Source organism: Sipha flava, unplaced genomic scaffold, assembly GCF_003268045.1.
Source record: "Sipha flava isolate LNK unplaced genomic scaffold, YSA_version1 38_pilon_pilon, whole genome shotgun sequence".
In the NCBI taxonomy this organism is placed as follows: domain Eukaryota; kingdom Metazoa; phylum Arthropoda; class Insecta; order Hemiptera; family Aphididae; genus Sipha; species Sipha flava.
The window spans coordinates 2,432,383-2,454,261 of NW_020273099.1; the positions used below are offsets into that span (position 1 = coordinate 2,432,383).

At 27.5% G+C, this 21,879-nt stretch overlaps 4 protein-coding genes across 4 annotated transcripts; 2 read left to right on the forward strand and 2 right to left on the reverse strand.

Moving 5' to 3' along the window:
* Positions 1–4,676: 4,676 nt before the first annotated feature.
* Positions 4,677–5,217, forward strand: LOC112688427 (anaphase-promoting complex subunit 13). Its single transcript, XM_025561596.1, has 2 exons — positions 4,677–4,807; positions 4,947–5,217. Exon 2 carries the CDS (start codon positions 4,963–4,965, stop codon positions 5,197–5,199), a length of 237 nt encoding a protein of 78 aa, XP_025417381.1. The 5' UTR covers positions 4,677–4,807; positions 4,947–4,962; the 3' UTR covers positions 5,200–5,217.
* LOC112688426 (AN1-type zinc finger protein 1-like) lies at positions 5,189–8,231 on the forward strand. Its single transcript, XM_025561595.1, has 3 exons — positions 5,189–5,378; positions 7,452–7,667; positions 7,722–8,231. Exons 1-3 carry the CDS (start codon positions 5,208–5,210, stop codon positions 8,187–8,189), a joined length of 855 nt encoding a protein of 284 aa, XP_025417380.1. The 5' UTR covers positions 5,189–5,207; the 3' UTR covers positions 8,190–8,231.
* Positions 8,232–9,880: 1,649 nt separating this feature from the next.
* LOC112688354 (dnaJ homolog subfamily B member 14-like) lies at positions 9,881–11,608 on the reverse strand. Its single transcript, XM_025561518.1, has 3 exons — positions 11,441–11,608; positions 10,903–11,304; positions 9,881–10,572 (listed from the first exon to the last, which is right to left on the reverse strand). The coding sequence occupies exons 1-3, from the start codon at positions 11,442–11,444 to the stop codon at positions 9,992–9,994; spliced, it is 987 nt and encodes a 328-aa protein (XP_025417303.1). The 5' UTR covers positions 11,445–11,608; the 3' UTR covers positions 9,881–9,991.
* A 5,179-nt stretch (positions 11,609–16,787) lies between these two features.
* Positions 16,788–19,665, reverse strand: LOC112688430 (general transcription and DNA repair factor IIH helicase subunit XPD). The gene is made up of 2 exons (XM_025561600.1): positions 17,726–19,665; positions 16,788–17,389 (listed from the first exon to the last, which is right to left on the reverse strand). The coding sequence occupies exons 1-2, from the start codon at positions 19,524–19,526 to the stop codon at positions 16,920–16,922; spliced, it is 2,271 nt and encodes a 756-aa protein (XP_025417385.1). The 5' UTR covers positions 19,527–19,665; the 3' UTR covers positions 16,788–16,919.
* Between the last annotated feature and the right edge of the window lie 2,214 nt (positions 19,666–21,879).

A 21,879-nucleotide genomic window follows, 5' to 3' on the forward strand; every position in this document is an offset into this window, starting at 1 on the left:
CTATTAATACTAGAATGTGATTCGTATAGAGAAAGTTAGTCAACAATTTTTTAAATCGAACCACTAGAAGTACTTTAATTTTTGTCAGTCGCTAAGGTCGTTTTGATGAAAAATTAATAGGGTTTGCAGGGGCCTTAAAACTATTAAAATACACGATATGACATGTACTTCGACAAATGGATTCATGAAGGTAACTATATAATATTATTCTAAATTGAGTTTCAAATATTGCACAGGCTTTTATCGATTATTCAAAACCAATGCGAGTTAATTTGGGATATCGAGGTATAAAACAATGAAACAACTGAAATCGATGAAACTGAGCCATCGGTTTAAATATTAATATAATTTGAGTAGTATTGATGTTTGTGAATTCGTTGAACAGCAAATTAGAGTGGTGAAAATCGGAGTTTGCGAAAACAGCAGATTGGATTAGGATGAATTAATTTCGTCGGTTTTAGTTTCAGATCCAGATCAGTCGATTACGAAGGGATCTCGTTTTAATCATAGACAAAAAACACTTACCGTTCAACTAATGACTTAATTCATTCAAAGTGACTGTTATGATTTACTATATGATTTCGTAGAAGAAACGGATTTGATGCAGCAATGTAATAATTACATATAGGTACTATTAACAATATTATATATATAACTAGAGCGCGGATTTGTATGCATTTTTATATTTATTCTCGTTGATCATATGATATGCTAAGTGAGCACAAAATTAGTTTTACAACATAACAATTTAAAAAATGAAAATTTTTTAGCGCATATTTTTGCATATTTTGACATTTTTCTATTTTAAGGGCTTATTTTACAATTTTAATTGCATATTTCATATTTTAGTTTTTTTTAGACATTTTTGAAATATATAGTATTATATTATAAGAAAAAAATATTATATTTTTATAGTTTCCATTAATATCAGAATAAATTAATAGGTATACTTGTAGGTATAAACGGTTTTCCCAAATATAACCTTAGATAATTAATCGGGGAAATAAAATACGTATACTTATATAAGATATAAGATTTTTTTTTGCTAATTATTTTTATGCTAATTTTTTTATTATTTGTGCATATATTTATGCATATTTAGGGTTTTTTTAGCGCTTATTTGGTTGGTTTTTAATGCATATAAATCCGCGCTATACATATAACATATACACTTATCTTATACGGAAAATGTCGATCGATATTTTGACTTATAATTTCGAAATATTTAATCACGATTGAATTATAAATATTAATTAATTTTATCATGTAAAACTAATTAATAAGATAATTTATAATTAAATAATTAATTTAGAAGTAGTAAACGAATTTTTTTTCTCCAATTTTGTTTCCCATTTTAAATTCCAACATACAATAAATATAATTTAATCTTAATATTTACAAGATATTATTCAACAGTTATCCCCTATTACAATATGTTTATTGAAAAAACGATCAAACTAATTTTGTATTATCGATAACTCGTGCAGCATTGTTTGAAAACATTCAAATCAGATAAAAAGCTTCTTTTGAAAACAAACGACTTGTCATGGTATTTTTAGGATAAATATTAATATTTTTGAATTCTTATTATAAAATAAAATTTATCTGTTTTAATATTTTATAGATTCAATAAAATACATCAAGATGAAGAAGTTAACGCCAGCTCACCGAACATGAAATACATAATCAACGATATTGAAGATGACTTAAAATATTATATTAATGTTTAATTTCTTAAAAATGTTTTCTATATTTATTTCATTACTTTAATAACATTTTACATTTTGTTCATATAATATTTATATTTTTTTTCTTGCAATATATAATATTATTATATTATTGTATATTTCTATTTATTGATTTCTTATTTATATCGTCGCATACATGATAAAATGCATAATTAATAATGTAAGTAACATATTTAAGATTAAGAAAAACTGATATGATGATGAATTTATAAAACTATAAAATATAATAACTAAAATGGGTGTTATTTTATTTTTACATGGAAGAAAATTCATATAATATTCAAGACAGAGTGCAACTGAATAAGTTCCTATATCTTTGTTTTCAATTGAATATAAATATTTATAAGAAACAATTAAAGTACAGTGGATTCCGCCTAATGTGGGCATAGGTTTATGTCTAATTTCAAAAATGGGAGTGCTAAGCACACTCAAGTCCCCCTAAATTGCGTCTATGATTATATTTCACTGGTGCTCGTGTACTCTAATGAAATTAATAATATCCGTAACGCAAGTATAGTCACTGCGAGTGGTTTCTTCACTAGCAAATCTTGGGTATTGAATAAAATATAAAATATAAATAAAGATATTTTGATCTCTATAAAAGTATATCCTGACTGCCTCGTGAAACATATTGGATCTTTTAAAAGATTACTATGCATTTTTATCCTAATCATAGATATTTTACTAAATTAACTTTAAAACCGTTTAATAAATCTATTACTGCATCAAATACCAGCAAGCTAAATGGGGCGTCTATACTTTTGGAGCAGAAATTGAACAGAGACATTATTTATTTTGCTTGTAGGTATCATACTTCGGAGTTGATTATCCAGGCTGCATTTAACGAGGCGAAATTATACGTATCATCTGGACAAATTATACCTATTTTTAAACGCTTTCAAAATTCATAGAAAGAAATTGATAAAACAAAAATATTAGTTTGGAATACAAACAAAAATTTTGAAAAAATAATTTCCCCTATTCATCAAGAAATTGTTTTATTTTGTTTAAAAAAAATTACTGAAGATCATCCTAAAGACGATTACAAAGAATTAATTGGACTAGTCATTATTATACTTGGAGAAACTCCACCTTGTGGTATGAAAATTCGTCAACCAGGCGCATGTCATCAGGTAAGGTGGATATCAAAATGTATTTACTGTCTGAAAATATTTTTACTACGAATTAAATTAAAAATAACAAAAACCGAAGAAAATGCCATAGTTCGAATTAGCGCATTTATTGTTAAAAATTATATTAAATATTGGTATACAGTTATAAATGTTAGAGAGGCACCATTCAACTATATAAATTTAATACGTACTTTAAACGAATATAAAAGTGATGATAAAAAAATTGCAGATTCATGTTTGTCAAAATTTTTAAATCATTTATCGTATCTTAATGAAGAATGTGCCGTATTTGCTTTATTTGATGAGAGGATTTCAATTGATGTCAGAAAAAAAAATGGCTGATAAACTACTTAAGTACCAAGAACAAATAGAATTAACACCGGGAGTGGGAGACGAATTTTTATCAGAACCGAAAAAATTATAATTGAAGTTAGATGACGTGGATGAAATTATGAAATAAAGTAATAAAGTAATGAAATAAAGAATTACCTGTACATTTGTTAAGTTATAAGTTATATAAAATATTTTAAAAGATTCGAAATTTCTTCGGAATACCTAAAAATGGACCCAACTAAGTGGAATGATAATCTTACATATCAATCGGCAAAAATGACAATAGATTCGTTACAAATCATGAATGATACAGCTGTATCAGGGAGTAAAGCTTGTGGAGGATTTCAACGAAAAATTCACTAAAAATGAAAACCAAAAACAATTTTTCTTCAAGTGGGTTACAAAAAATTATATCTATGATAAATGTAATTTTATATGACTAATTGTATTATGCATTTAATTTTAGGTTATTCAAAAATACAGAAAAACGTATAAAAAATATACAAGACAAGTTTTGAGTACACCATTTGAAGATAAAACTAATTAGAAATACACCTTAAATTATTTGGTTTATTATTACATAATTTTTATTAATATAAATTGAAACAACTGTAAAAAAATTCAATTTTGTCAAAAAAACAAAAAAAAAATATTTTTAAAGGGGTAAATATTAGATTTACGAAAATGTTGTTAATATATTTTTTATGGAACATCATTTTTTCTACAATTTAATTTCTATACATTTTATGATAAATCTTATATTTTTCGAATAAAATATAAAAAAAACCATTAAACTACTTTTTGGCTTATATTCAACCCTTTTGGGGCACGGGTAGGGGATGAGTAATTATGCTCAAATTTTTTACACATTACTTTTATATGATTATAAAAAAAATGGGAAGGTCTAGCAATTAAATTTCAAATGTGTAAAATTAAGGACCATCCTATTATACTATTTATTTTTTAGTTATAGATATATATAAAATAAATGTATACAATAAAATAATATATTATATTATTTATTTTTAATTATATATTTTAGAACGATTCTTTTTTTTGACTTTTCGCTAGGATCTGTAGTTTAAAATATTATATTTTTATTAATAATGTAATATTTTCTAAATTATAATATTTATTCAGTAATGATTTGTTATCCGCGGGGCTCCAAATTTGTGCAGGTGCACCGGTTGCACTGCCGTTGCGCCAGCCCTGTCTAGATAGGTACCTTTTTAAAAGACCGTCCATGGGTCTAAGTCTTAATATATTAAATATTTTAAAAATTAATTACCTTTTAAATTCAAATTTAATATTGAGTGTATTTTAACGCAGAAAAATATTAACCGCAGTATATTTTATATGAACTTCGTATAATATGTGACCATGGTATATATACCGGACATTAATAATTTATTCGAAGATAATAGATAAACTATTATCAATTTTAACAGTTAATAAGTAAGCTGCTGGCATATTAAACATTTTGTTTATGAATAATCTTTTGTTTGGAACCAAAGTAATAATTAGCATTTATTAAAATTAAAACAATTATCAGGGTATAGGTATTGTTGTAATTTATAACTGTTTTGAACACAAGTATGTCTGAGTTTTTTCATTCGTTCTTATCGTTAAGTTAATTAATATTAAATCTTCAATTTTTGACTGTTAATAAGTGATTATAAATTATTAAAAACTGTGTGCATTCAGATATTATGATTTTTTAATTGCGTGGCAGGTATATTTTAAATGTTATGGATAGTAATCCATCAGTCAATGCTCGTTTGCAAACTCTGATTGATGATTCTTGGCGTCAAGAAATTATATCATTTGATGAAATAGTTGTTCCGATTAAAGAACTACCTGATCCTGAAGCAGATGCTACTGATGCTCACTTGACTCTAACTCAGCAAGATACGAAGTGGACTGATTTAGCTCTTTCAAATATACTAAGTGATAATCCATTACCACCACCACCACAAAATTTATAAATTTTAAAATGGAATTTCCAAATTTCGGTAAACAATGCACCCATAAAGATTGCAAACAATTAGATTTTTTACCCGTTGAATGCGATCATTGTCGAGCTCTGTTTTGTAAAGACCATTCAAGAGTTGACAGTCATCAATGTGTTCCAGTTGAAAATGTTGATAATTCTGGAAAAAAACTGGTAAGAAATGTAGTGCTCTACTATAAATTTAAAATAAAATCACATTAAAATATTTGAACATTATAACTTATACAAAAATTCACTACTTTCTAGGTAATAAATCTCATGATAAATATTTTTATAACATTCTTCTTTTCTTCTCCTTTGCTTTTCTCCTAAATATTTGGAGTTGGCCACCAATGTCCTCAACCTCCATTCATCTCTATTTTCTACATCCCCTACTTCTACACACCAACGGCTCTCTTAATCGTATCTAATCATCTCTTTTTGGTCTTGGTCTTCCTCTTTTCCCTTCGACGTTTATTTTAATAACAATTCTTACTGCATTTGCTTCTTCTCATCTCATCACTTGCCCAAACCATTCCAGACTATTTTCTCTCATCTTGTCCACTATAGATACTACAATAATACTACTTCTCACATATTTGTTCTTTTTTCTATCTTTTCTTGTCACTCCACTCATCCACATAAAATTTCTCATTACTGCAACATTTATACTCTGTTCTATTCTCCTGTCAATCGTCCAACACTCTGAACCAAAGGCCGAATTAAGAGGGAGCTAATTGGGGACCTCTCGAGTACCCAAGTGAAAGGGGTCCAAACAATTTTAAGCCGATACATTTTTTATCATACTAAAATTAATAGTTTTATAGACATAAATTGTATATACCAATTCATTTTATAATTTTACAATACAATTGACAATTTGTAAAATAGTTATAAAATATGTATCACTCTTCGAGCGTAGCGAGCAGCTTTGTAAAGCATGTTTTGTCAAAAGGGCCCATATAAAATTTTAGCCCCGGGGCCCAATAGGTACTTAATCCGGCCTTGTCTGACAATATAGCATAATTGATGTCACTACACTCCTGTAAAATTTACCTTTCAACCTCATTGAAATTCTCTTATCTCATAAAAAACTCAACGTTTAACAAGGGTTAACAACCATTTCATCTAACCGCACTTAATCCTGTTTTACATACATGCTAAAACCTTTGTCCTTTTGTACAAATGATACTGAATATTTAAAGTTCTCGACTTCATCTATCACATCACCATTTATTGTCATTGGTCGCCTCATATCCTTAACTTTTTGATATCTTTCTCCAAAGTCATATTCTATATACTCTGTTTTATTTCTACTAATTCTCAATCCCTTTCCTTCAAGTGCTAACCTTCACTCATCCCAACCTATCATTAACTTCTTCCAGATTTTTTCCTACCAAAATTTTATCATCAGCAAACATGTTATTTACATATGCTGTTTAAATTTCTTATCAACAATAATTTTTTTACTTTGAAACGTATTTTAAGAAAAATATATTCCTAGAAATAGATTCTATTTCTCATATTAAAAATACCTAATTCAGAGGTTTCCAACCTTTTTTGACTTACAGCACTCTTTATTATTTTCTAAAAATTTGGAGGAACCCTATAGTCTATGCCCTATACTCTATAGTTTATACTGAATACCCAATACTAATATATCGTATATTTAAATTTATATTTTGTAACTTCGGTTTTATTTAGCATTAATAAACAATAAAGATAAGATAAAGTCACAAGTATTTCACTGTAAATAACTTTAACTATTTACATCAAATTGATAGCAATCGAACCAGTATGAAAATTAAAATAAATTGAACATAAAAATTTTATGTGTTAATGATTAATTCATTAAATTATATTGTGTATACCTAATTAATTATACACAATAGGTTTTATACTATAGACATAGAGTATAGTCTGTTTTATTACTCACAGTGCTATATTTTTCATGAAGGCATTTAAAAATAAATATATATTTCAAATATTTTTGCGGCATCTTAAATTTAATCTCGCGGTATCTTAAGGTGCTGCAGCACCCTGGTTGGGAAACTCTGACCTAATTATTTGATCTTTATTTTTTTCAATTTTATCTATTATTATAATATCTATATTATAAACTATTTTTGTTATCATAATATCTTAAGACTGTATATCATCCCATACCATTTGCAATAGTTAATATTGAATAATATTGTTTGTGTGTAAGATTTATTGATATTTAAAATTATTTATTCATAATTTAAGGAAACCGTTTGGTTTAAATGTACACTTGAGAATTGTATCACAAGAAATCCATGTGAAATGTTGTGTCCAAAATGTAGTAAACATTACTGTCTGGCTCATAGACATCATGGGTGTCTTGATGAACTTCCTGGAAAAGAGGTTAGAAAAGTTTTGAGAGAAGCAGCTAAAAAGTCTAAAGAACAATTTGCAATTGTTAAGGAAGAAGCTGATAAAAAAGTTAGTAAATTAATGGTTTGATTTAACATATTTGTAATTCAATTTTACTTCTAAATCGAAGCTAGTTTAAGACAAGCAGAGTTGCAACCGGAAAAAAGACGTATGGCTCAACAAATCCGTCTAATGAAACTTAAAGGAAAAGCTCTGGGTGATAATAAAATACCAATCAATGATAGGGTTTATTTTACCATTCACTCACCAATGAAAGACAACAATGCTATTTCAGTTGTACCTTTATTTACTAGTAAAACATGGACAGTTGGTCGAACTATAGATTTATTTGCTGTTCGTTTGAAAATAGAAAATCGAAATGATAAAAGTAATACACCTAAATTACGTTTATTCAAATTAGAAGATGGTGAACACTTATCAAATCAAATGGATCGTGTAATTGGTCGTATGGTAACTGATGGACTATTATTTAATGGTGATTCTTTAATTCTTCATTATGTAGACACTTCAAAAAATCCTGTTGAAATAGAACCTGATATTTTAGTGAAGTACAAACTATCCAGTGTTTAAAAAAAGATTATTTTTTAATATATATATATATATATATTCTAACATTTTACATAATTTTGAATTATGCTAATTCTGTATTGAGAAATAATTTGAATAACTCTGTATAATATTTTTCATTAAATGAAGTTTAGATATTGTTGAAATATTTACAGTCTTAATCAATTTTTGTGAGTGAATTTAAAACTTTTATGTTATTTCAAGCTAGCAAGAAACATCTATAATTTACTATAAATAAATTAATAGTTGTTAAAATATTAATTTTTTTTTCCCTTATGTAAAATCTACAAATAAAAACTTAAGATATTAGTAATGGGTCATGAGTTTTTAGCATTTTTCTTATTCAGTCGGTTATTTTTATTATTTATGTTTTTATAATTTTAAACTATGTGGTTTTGTAGTTTTTGGTAAAATTCAATAGACATTGAAATATGGTTTGGTGTAAAAATGTAGTAATTTAAGATTCAACTGGAAAAAGTATTCCAAAAATTCATATTGATTTCACTTTACATTTTCTGTAAATGTTGTCTGACAATTGAAGGGTCTGGTGCAAGAATCAGGTATTTCCATTTTTTGAAATTGTTCAGGAGAAACAAATAACCAAATAATTTAATTTCTGATGGAGGTTAACATATTGTAAAAATATATTTGAATTCTTCAATTAAAGATTAACTGTACATGTATATATATTTACATTTTAGATTATCTTAAATACATTATTTTATAAGTACAAATAAGAAAACATGGAGATACCTAGTTATTGCACCAAAATTAAATTTTTTTTTCCATACGTTGACTTAATAATCATTTATGGTAAAAATTTAATCACCAATAAAACAAAATAGTGCAACTTCAAAACTATTGCACTTAACTCATTGCAGTAACCGGGTATCTCTAGAAATATCTTGTTAATGCACCAAACACTATTACCAGGCATCTTCAACTGTATGATAATCAGAAAATGTAAAAACCTGAATTTTGAGGAAATCGAGATAACTGGTTGTTACATTGGACCCTTCAATTGCTATTGATAAATATAATAATAGTTTAAAATTAAATGCTTAGGTTTCAAATTATTAATATTTTTTAATATTTGTATGGTTAGATTAAAGAAATAAATATAATGACTAATACTTCTTCTTTCTGACTATACTAGAAAAAAATGAGAATATAATTTTAATTATAAGAACTTGAAACAAACTTTTTTTATACATATTGTAAAGTTGTTATGATAGTTTCAAACAAAACAAGGGAATTTTAAATTTTAAATAAATCAGTATATATATATATATTACTAAAAATTTATTTTCATTTTCTACATAAAATAATATAATATAATATAATATATACTATAAAGAATAAATATGATAATTGAGAAACTGTTGCTTTTTATATTGCGACATAATATATAATTGTAATAATAGTCTTAAAAATATCCTTATTAAACATGATTTTTTTAGACATACAGAAAATTGATATATATATATACTCAGTAATTTTTTTTTTTTTATGGAATTTGTTTAAGAATCATTTTGAGAAAAATATAAATTTTTGTAAAATGTTACATGGCTGATAAAATTATTTTTAAATATGAACTATATTAGCTATAGATATTACTTAATATATTTTTATTTTTAAAAACACTCAATTACATGATATTAAATGTAACCCTATTTTTATTGAAGTAATGAAGATGCTATGATTTTTAAACACTGAAAAATATTGATCAAGACATTTTCTCCGTAAAAATAAAAATATATATATTTTGCAAAATTAATAAAATAGGAAACAAAAACAAACATTTCTTATTTAAATGTATTACTGTGTCTATCATCATTGTCATCAATAAGGTAAAATAAATAAAATGATTGATTTTTTTTAACTCCTCTAGGTATATTAACTATCAACACTTTTTCGTTTTCATTTACATGTACTCTAACCGATTTTCCTTTTATTGCATCCATTTCTGTTAATTCAATTCTAATTGTCTTGTTTCCAAGAACACTTCTAACAAATTCATCAACAGAACTGTTTGGTGATGTTGATGATATCAATACATTAAAGTTAATACTTTTTAATATTTGATTCCAAATAATTTGAAATAGTTGATACAAAATCATTTTTAATGTATGATTTTTAATAAAAGTCAATAATATAATATCAATTTGTGTTTTCACGACATTTTTGGGCACTTTTATGACATTTATAAACACATTAAATGGTCTAAGGTAACTATAATCATAAGCATGATTTCTTTGTGCACGTTGATATTCAGTTCTGCTATTGGTCCATTTATACTCCTCGTAAGACTTAAAGTGATCATTGGAAGAATTTGTTGACCAATTTTGAGATGTATTCTTTGTATTAGTATAATTATTAGATGAATCTGTAAAAGATAATAATTAATAATTAATTTTAAATAATTATTATCAAATGTAGATTTTAGTAATGGCAAAGGATATAAATTGTTCAATTATTTAGTATTTCTAAAAACGAAAGAAAAATGTCCAAAGAATATGAGATATTAGAATTAACTAAATGAAAATATAAGAATTGACAGAGTTATCTTCTCTTTAATAGTTATAAAAAACATATATGTTGAAATGTAAATAAAAACTACAAATTTCAAACAAACAAGATTAAATACATTTTACTCTTAAGAAATATAATATTAAAAATTGAAATTATAGAAAAAAATATTTGAATGGAAACATACTATTGTATTTCATTCGATTAGAATCATTGCTTAATACATCATATGCTTCCTTGATATCCCTAAATTTCTGTGTAAGGACTCCTTGATTTTTATCTGGATGGTATTTCATTGCTAATTTAAAATAGGCATCTTTAATTTGTTTTTGACTGGCATTCCTTGAAACACCCAAAATGTCATAATAATTTTTGGACATTTTCAATACAGATGTAACATTCACATGACGTTTAACATTAAAAACTATTGGTATTTTTCTTGACACAATAGTAAAATTTGTTGATGAACATTTCAACTGAACTTTATGGCACTGAAGTGTCATAAAAGTAATAGCATTCATGGATGCTGAGTACACAGGTTTTCCAGATAACAATATTGTTTGAAGCACACATCGAGAGGCTGATAAACCTGTAGTATAAACCTGTGTTAAATCGTGATTTTAGAAAAAGCGTATTAAATTACTATTTCATTGAGTATATCAATTGAGAAAAACAGTATTATCAAAAACATTAAGAGTTATAAAATAAATATAATCTATACTCACTCATGGTCAGTTGAATATGACCCAGTTGTCCTTCAACGCTTGATTGATGACACTATTTATTTTTCGACATTCATAGTTGAATATTTGCGTGATCGAATGTATAAATAATTTTTACGAAATAACTCTTTTGTCGGATAACGTTTTTTTAATATAACGTTATCATTGTTATCAATTTATATCATCAACTATGATAGCTACACAGAAATATATTTATGTAAATACTATTATAAATATTACCTATCGTTTATTTTAGTACAGAACATTAGTACCATGGGCCGAGATTCTGTGAAATATTAAGGGGGGTTCAAATATTTGATGCCAAACAGACCCGTTGGAACGTTGCCCCTACACCCCCAACAAACTAATTTTTACATTAAATCACTCATAACATTTTTTCTCATTATCATAATAACTTAAATACATAAAACATAAAAAAAGAATTATTAATAAAATACAATTACCATTTTTAACTTAACTCTATTATTCTATTAAATTGTTTGTTAAAAGTATTTAAAATAGCTTCATTACTTAAATATTTAGTCTTATCTTAAAGTATTTAAAGTTCATTAAATTTTTTTTTGATATATAGATGTTCTTAGCTATATTTTTATTTTCCTCATAGCAGAAAAAACTTCTTTCGCAGAACTAATAGGTAGTGTTTAAGCAAGTTGTATCATTTTATAAAAATTAAGAAATACTTGAGGTTAAATATTTTTTTTTATATCTTCAATATCGCCTCTTTCTTAAACAAACTAGGTACACTTATATAATTGTGAAAATAAGAACATACAATAATGATAAAAATTCTGCAACCTGTTCAAAAGTACGATATTGTTTGTTTAATATTCTTAGGGGTGTTTTAACTTCAAATTATTTATTTGGGAGAGTGAGCTAAGCCCCCGATCTCCGTATACGAGTAGTACATATGCGCAATTAGAGGGGGCTTAGCCCTTATCCAAGATTTAGCCCCCTCATAAATATTCTTTGTTATACATGACATACCGCATACAGCATACTTAACTCACAATAGTGTCACATAAAAAAAAAAGACGCATTGCACTAAATCCAGCTTGGCTCAGAATCTATAATATATTAACATGGTATATAAGAGTATGGGTAATCTACAGGTTATTTTAAGTTTTGGTAGGAGGGCTGTATTCCCTCCAGATTTTATACCCTAGTTGTGTCTATGAACAATATAATAACTTATTATTAATAAGTAACAAATATTATAGTATATTCTAAAATAAATATTACTTATACTCGTATGTAGGGCTGGGAATTTAATGCTCTAAAAAAATAGCAGAAAATTAAAAAATGCTTTAAAAATTATAAAAATGCACAATAAAAATGTGTTAAAAATGTATTTATTATAGTTTAAAAAACGATAATATAAAAATTATGTTACCAAACATATTTAATAATAATTAAATAGGTCGGTACCTACCTATTTGTTTAATTTTAATTTGGTTATAGTGGTTAAGGAAATCAAAAACTGGTATTGATGGTAAAGTTAACACCTATCATATGATTGTTTTCTTTGATGACAATGAATTAAGTGTATCATGATTTAAATAAGTCGATTGCTGATCACAGTTATCTACAAATATTGTAATGCGTCAAATTAAGTGAGGAATATAATATTATACTATTATATTTTATACTTGATTTACCTATAGGAACATTTGAGCAAGAACTAGAAACCTCTAATTCAGATTTAAATTCACTAAAGTCTTGTGAGTGTTTTGAATCAAGCACTGTTTATATAAGATAATATAAATTATTAACTATTAACAATCAATATTTTATAAAATTAACTAGGTATAGTATAATTTTTTAAATTTCTTATTAGATGCTCAACAATATTTTTTTAAAATATTTAACAAAAACAAAAAATTTGTGAAAATTAAAAAAAATCATGAACACATATTAATAACAAAAGTTAGAATATTTTGCCGCTCATAAAAATTTGCCGCTAGGGGCATTTTCCCCTTTCACCCCCCTTAAATGCGCCACTGATTATATGATATATAGAGTATAACTAACTGTAACTTTTTATTATTATTACAAACTTTTAAATTGATTCTTCAAATGTCTCGTATTAAAGTTTTCAAATAAAATAATTTTTTTTTCAAGACAAACATTTTCTTAAATTTTAATACTTGGCATGCCATTGAAATTTGACCAACGTGCTATTTCTGGCACGCCTGACAGGTTCGCCACCTCTGTTCTATGGCTATAAGTATTAGAGATGGTAAAGTATCGGCCACTAGTGATACATTGATATCACGATATAAATTAGATCAAATAACGATGTATCAAACAAAAAATGTACCAAAACTAAATACTCAACGAAAATAATTGGATATTGTTACTTCAATAATGCCAAATCAGAACTAAACTTTGGAATTCAAACATTATTTATATACAATTATTAATTATTTTTTTTAATTAGGTATTTATAATTCAATAAGTAGAATGAGTAATAAAACATTTATATTGAGTAGAAGATCTGTTAAGGATGGGTATTAAAAACTGGAGGGAGATAACACATGGACAGAGGGACAGATGGTGTGAAATAGTGGCGGTGGCCAAAACTCTTGAAGAGTATTTTCGCCGAAGAAGAAGATAATACAATATAGGCCAATCAGCCTATAAATGATAGTAACATTTGATACTTGCAGAATAAGTTGTAGTAAGTAGGTAGATAAAATTAGTTATACAATACAAGATGCTAGACGGTGAAGTATAATATAAAAAAAAAAAAAGTTCATGGAAATATGGCTTATATTAAAGGGTAAAAGAAGGGTTGGTATTGGCGATGCGCATCAGACGGATTGGAGAGTTAAGGTAGTTAGTAGTTTGTAGTAGAGAATGGAATATAGAAAGGGATAGATGAGCGTGTTCGGTGCACATGGACATTAAAATGTTTGTATAATTGTAATTAATTATAATATATAATATAATTATAATTATTTATATTATAAATAGTATATATTTATATTTAAATACATTAGTCTATTTCTTGTTTTATACTGATACTTGCGTTTGAAAACATTCTTTCTGATAGAACAGACGTAGCCAATGGTTAACTAATGTAATATTGGTTAAGTAGGAACTTACGATATTGGCTTCAATCCTATTTAATCTTACTTTTTTTAAAAAATTTTTTGCATTATATATTTGTGTTATTCCCATAAGTCATAATCGTCTAGATGTTTTTTCATCGACAGTAGTCAGATGAAATTAATTTTTTTATGGAAGTTGTTACTAGTTTTTTTAAATCTAAAATTGATTTTTGACAAGCTACTGGATCTAGGATCTAAAAGTGTAGCTAATAGAAAATATTGAAATATTTTATTTTGATTGATTAATTATTTCGAGTTACTACAATGAAATCTAATCGCTATTCCTCAAATAGCTGTTGTATCAATATAACATAATACATGTATAAAATAGCTGAAAATCTTGTTGCATTGTTGATGGATTTCCGAGAATTTGTCTGGAACTGTTGAACTTCGGGCATTCTAGGGTGATATAGTCAGTTCTTTTTCACAGAGTTCGCAGATTGGGGCCTCTTCTTTCGTAAAGAGTTGCAAGTGTGTTAAACGGGAGTGTCCAATCTGTGTCCTCGTAACAAATATTTCTTCGTGCCTGGAATTGCGTGATTTCCATGGGTTTATTGATGGTTTAATTTCTTTGAGTTTGTTTGTATTTGGTGTCTTACCAGTGACTTTTAGTTAAAATATTGATTTTTACGAGTGCGTCTTTGAGATGTTATTTTGTTTATTCCTATCGAGTCAGGCTTCATTGGCTGCTATATCGGCAAGTTCATTGCCAATTATGCCAGTGTGCCAGGGGACCCATAGAAATTCAAATTTTTTTTTTGAGTGTGATAGTTTTTGTTGAATGGTTTGAATGATTTCATTTTTGGGGTAAATTCATTTAATTATTAAAGCATATTTATTGCTTCTTTTGGGTTTGGTATTAAAATTTTAAATTGAAATTACTCTCCGATCACTTCCTTACAATTTCGAAATCTAGTTTAATTAACTTTATTCAATTATTTTGATATATTTAAGTAAATAATGACTGTCATCTAGATTCCAATTTCTAAATATTGAATTTAAATCCAATATAATTTTTTTCAAAACGTGGTTATCTTATAATATATATGATTTATAAATAAAGAAATGCAATATAGCCTATGCCTTCTTCAGTACTTCTTTAGTTTTTGAAAATTCTTAAAACCTGTGTTCATTCAATCATTCCCTTTGATAAAAAAAAAAAAAAACTATTGTAGATTAAATAAATAAAATACATTAAATTATAACTAATTATCTGCCTATTGTGATATTAGCAAAACCTTTAAGTATAAATTATATTGTATAAAATTAGGAAATATCAACTAAATCAGAATTGATGTAATGAAGAATAAATATAGATAAGCATTATACATAGGTTATCAATGTGTCTAGGACTTTACTTGTACATTCAAATTGAAAAACTAGCACAAGTCTATGAAGGTTTTATCAATTTTAAAGTTTGAGTCTACATATTCAATTAGGATTGCCATACGTGCCGGAAAATCGGGATTGTCACCGGTTTTGGACTTCGCGTCCCGGTGTCCCGAAAAATGTTTTTGAGACGTCCATATGTCCCGGCTTAGATGTTTAGAGGAAATGTAGTACCTATTGTTTAATTTTTAATTTCCACCATTTTATCTCGAGTACATTTTTAATCGTAATCGATTAATAATATATAATATACATACAATATATTTTATTTTACAAAAATATTTTTAAATATTATATTGCAGGTCATTAATTGTCCTCTTCAGTAGCATGTACATAACTTTTGTATGCGGGGGGGGGATAATTTGCAAACAAATCATTATTTTTTTTTATGTCTCTAACGCCCTTACACTAAGAATATTATTGTATAACATTTAAAAAAAGGCTTGAATCTCTGAAAATCTGACCTTCCCCACCCATTGTATACGCCCACTCGATATATTAAAAATTATATAAAAAGTATATTACTTAATATTGTGTTTATTTTGTCCCGGTTTCACTTTGTAAATTTATGCAACCCTATACTCAATACATTAGTTTAGTAAATGCATAGCTTAAAATTCCAAATTTTTAGTCAAGGAATATATATTTCTAAAATCTTCCAAGGAATTGGTAAGATATATAATGTGATATGCCAATTAATTAATTTTTCATTAGATCATCACAAGAAGAAACTTAACATACTTAAGTGTAGTTCTTTCACAATAAATTTAACGAAATAAAAAAAATAACTACCGGTACTTATAGAAAATCTTTCAATAAACTATACATTTAATACAAATTGGTTACAAATGTAAATATTTAAAAAAATATAATGTAAATAATAGAGTAAACTTAAATAAGTTTATAGACAATTACAAAAGATAGAAATTAAATTAGTATAAATTTTAACATGTAAATTATAGTTAACATTTTTGAATAACTTTAGATAAGAAATCAGTGTTATTGAGTGCTTTTGCATCCAACAAAGAAATTCCCATTTGATTTTCTAATGGATCAGGTTGAGCAATATACCTTAACCATCTTTTAGACATTTGGGCTGCTTCATCCACTGTTAGATTGCAAACATTGTCAGTTAGATATGCTTGTATCCACTTGGGTAGTTTACTTCTTTTATCATTCCTAGCAAATCTTTTGTCTGCAAAAACCATAATACCGTAATCCATTTTACCACGGATAGCTCGGCCAACACATTGGGCAGTATGTCTCATTGCATCAAATGTTAAGAAATCTCCTTCTGATATTTGGTATTGACTGCATAGATATTCCATACGAGCCTTTAGAATACGACATTGTGTATAAACATAAGGCATACCTAGAACAATTACTGCTCGGCCATAATGATGATCAAAATCCATACCCTCAGATACTTTACCTGTGAACAAGCATGTTTAAAAATAAATTATAAATAAAAATTTTAATAACAATGATTTTATAAACACACAGTTAATAAAAATCAGTATTGAAATGTTAATTGGAATAAATTTAATAAAATGTATAATACAATTTTTTCTGGATGAAAAATAAAGTCAAAGAATTTTACCGACATTTTTATAAAATAAATTATAAACCTATTCAACTATAGCCTTAATTCAAATATATTATTGAATAAATCATATTTTTAATTAAATGAACTTAAGTTTTAGATATATTTTTTTAAAATTATATAAAATAAAGGTGTAACATGCTTATATTATTAAGTGACACAAACCTCTAGCAACAGACAATAATAATGCTCCTTTCCCTCGTTCGATGGCTTCTGCATAGCATTTTATTGCATGATTTGTGACAACAATATTTTGGGTTTCAATAAATATCAATTTGTAATCTAAAATTTTTTCAATTATTCCTTGATCATACCAAGCAGCCACGACAGATTTCATATACAGATATGATGGAAAGAAACACACAACACCATCAGGCACCACTTTTACCATTTCCAACAATAAATGCCCATAGTTGCGTGCAACAGAAGAGTCTTCTCTTGACTCCCACTTGGAAGTCAATGCTACTTGATCATTACCTCGACCAACTACCATTGGCAAAAAACATTGTCTTGATAATGTCATGGTTAGTGATGTCATTATTACAGGACTAATATTTAAAATTTTTGGGTACATATCTAATGGTGACAATGTTCCTGATGTAATAAGAACTGTATTAAAATAATCTAAAATTGGTTTAATGGCAATTGAGGCATCTAAACAACTGAAATGCATAACACAGCTGTCTGACGAGGATCTTTCATCAAATGGTTCTATAATTATCATAAATCCTTTCATATAAGTAGACACAAGGGTGGCAAATTGAGCAACAGTAATAAGTGAAGAGAAATCTATAATTTCAGAAATTTCTAATGTTCTTAGTAACGATGATAATCGTTCAGTACAAAATCTTAATGGTTTCCTATTTATGCATACTTTTTGAAACACATCCTTAATGAACATTATGGGTGTTTCTTGCACAACAGTTGTAGATGTCATTCTAAGTTTTAAGTACATGATGAATCTTTTCATAAAACCAATATAATGTTCAGCACTCCTGATGCTTCCTGGAAGTTCAGTAATTTTAAGTACCTGGTCAGGTACAATCGGGTTAGCTAATGCAGCGTTGGCCTCACGATTTCTGTATATTTCTCTCAAACCATCTACCATTTTTCTATATTCTTCCTTTAATCTTTGAGAGTCTCTCTCTTTCATGGCTGTGATTTCAGTATCTAGTTTGCTAAGTCCTTCCATTGCTTTATCAAGATTATTGCTCGTGATATGAGAACTTAATGAGTCTATACATACATTATCAATGTTATGAGCTTCATCAAACACAACTATAGTATTCTTGTTGAAGTCTTTAGAAACTATACCGGCGATCTTTGGATCCAAAAGATAATGATAGCTATATATGACAACATTGGCGTGAATAAGTGTTTGTCTAGCTACAAAATAAGGGCATATCCCCTGTTTTATACCCAAGTCTTTTAAATCTTCAATGTTGTAAATATTTGCAGGTAGAATCGTGTCTCTCCCAAGAGAGTCAAGTTTTTCGTAAAAACTACAAACATTAGCAGTTTCTCCTTCGGCATGGCGAGCGCGCACAAATGGTGCTGTCATTGCATGACATCGTGCATCAACAATGCGCCCGTTGTGTTCACCAGAAATTGTTGGATTAATACACAGATTTTTACGAGCCGACAGGACTACACCGAGAATGCTGACATCGTATTTGTTTGTCTTATAATAATCGCAGAGCACACGCAACTCTTCGGCGGCCTTCTCGATCTCGGACAGCGTGCGGGTGCTATACAACAGTTTGGAGAGTTTTGCCGGATACTTGATCATGTACGCTATGATCAGCGACAGTATAGTGATTGTCTTACCGGTACCCGAAGGCATTTCCAGCAGGCAATGTCCTTTGGCGTCAATTGCTTTTTTCAGCTCCACCATGTACGCATACTGTTCGGGATAAATGTACTCGTACGGAAACAGTATTTCCAGCTCGTCAATAAAGAATCTCATTTTTGGTTCAGCTAAACACTTACTTCAATAATTTCAACCGTTGATTCGTCATTGGTCGGTAAAAACCAATTCAAATTTCACGCACATTTTTGAATTGTTGTTTTAGTTATTTATCAGCCGGAGAGTATCAAAACATGCAAGTAGCGACGTTCTTATCACAGCCGATGTTCGATTGGGTAGTGGCTAAATGTCACCACACGACATTGTGTAGAAAAATGATAACATTGTAAAAGTTTCCGAATTAGCCAAATTAATATATATATCTATTAAAATAAACATTAAATAGTACTTAAATGGTTAATACTTGTAAATGAGTATATAAATAAATAGTTCATATATAGAAATAAATAAATAAACGAATATGCAGCCTGGAGTATAATTATAAGTGTAATGTACGACCAGTTTCGGATTAAAAATTCATCATCAGTCACAAAGTCAATAAAATTATTTATAATTATAAATCTCTAGTCTGGTCAATAGTTATTAGGTAAGAATTGATGTAAACTTTTTTAATTTGTTTTATACGTTGTTAAATCAGATGAGATGATGATATGACGTAATGAAACGTTGTCGAATAAAAATGATGCCTTTTTAACACTATCGACTTTGTTGTAAAATAAAACACTGTTTTCTTAATCAATATTTTATTGTAGTACATGTATATTATATTAAAGGTACGAATGTACACTATTGTTTTTTTTCCCTTAGATGATTAGAAAAAGTGTGTTACTTATTGATCATTGCAGTGGCGTGACTGGGAAAAAATCTAGGGGGGGCAATATAATATATTTATTATTATCAAAACACTGACGCCTATCCCTCTCACCATTTAAAACATATTTTTATTGTTTGTATTTTATACAGTATTTCTAATTGTTTGATTTTACATAGGTCTTTTAACTCATTTTGTGGTTTAGATTAACATAAATTGTAAGTAGCAGGTATTAGGCACCAATATTGTTAAATAATACCCATAAGAGTTCTTTAATAAAAGGTGCTGTTTGTACTGTTGGATTATCTGGGGGGGGGGGGGAAAGTTTTACCCTTTTCCCCCAAAAAAATTTCTGGGGGCATTTTCCCCCCCCCCCCCCCAGTTACGCCACTGGATCATTGGGAGCTTTTTAATTTTTTACTCGAGAGTAACCCTATTGGGCCTGATACTGATAATTAATACATAACCGAGTATAGTGGCGCACGCAGGGGGGGTTAAGGAGTTGTAGGCCCCCCTCCCCCGGAAAAAAAATCTTGTGTGTCCCACTGACCGGGTACTTACCCGGTTTTGTATTAATATTATTACTGTGTAAAGATACTATGCCATCCGTTAAAACCAAATCTTACTTTTTTTTAAACTTTGAAATTTTGTATTTATTAAAATATAACTTAATCTAATTTGTATTATGACTATTGTATTTAGAATAATATAGACATCTATAATAGGTAATGAATGTATGTTCATTGTTTATTTACAGTAAATTATTCAGCCAAAATGTCTTGTATGGGTGACTATCCGAAAACATTTTGGAATAGATCACCTAAGCGATTTTTTTCTTTTTTTTTTTTTTGTGAGGATAGGATAGGTTCTGCCTCTGCACTCGGCTCTTTGCTGATCTGTTTTTTGCAAGCGGTAATACATAGTCATCTATAATCTATCTCATAATTCGGATATTAGAATTTAAGGTATTCTATAGTATTTATATTATTAGCTGCGATTTTATTATATTGTTATATATTATATAACAATTTATTTATTATATATATTATTAAATAATTAATTATAAATAGGTATATATATATATATTCTGAGATGTTGTTAGTGAAAAATTTCCTCCACAAACTTTTCATGTGCTTTAAAATGTAACATATAAGCTTGTAAATTATTTACTTATATTTTTTAATAATATATTATCTTATAATTATTATCTTTTAATAAAATAAAAGATAGTACTCGTATATATGGTATCTATGTAATAATGGTGTATAATTTTTTATTACTAGGTATATAATTTATAATTTATATTTTATATAATTTAGTTTTGTTTGTAGAACACTATTTAATACGTAGTGGTATCAACTAAATTGCAAAGCCAAAATTGTTTTGTTGTGAATGATTATTTTTAATAAATAGTTGAGTGTTTCAGTAAACTATTCAAAGAAATGTTAAAAAGGACACTTTATAAGCACTGTGAGAGGTAGGACTGAATTCCCTCGTATCTTTCCACTTAATGCCATGGATACACTTAAACTGCATCATGATCATGGGTGCCCACAGGAAATTTATTAAGAGGGAACATAATTAAATCAAACACCAAAAAGTATATTAAAAATTGTATTCTTAGCAAACAATAAAATATGT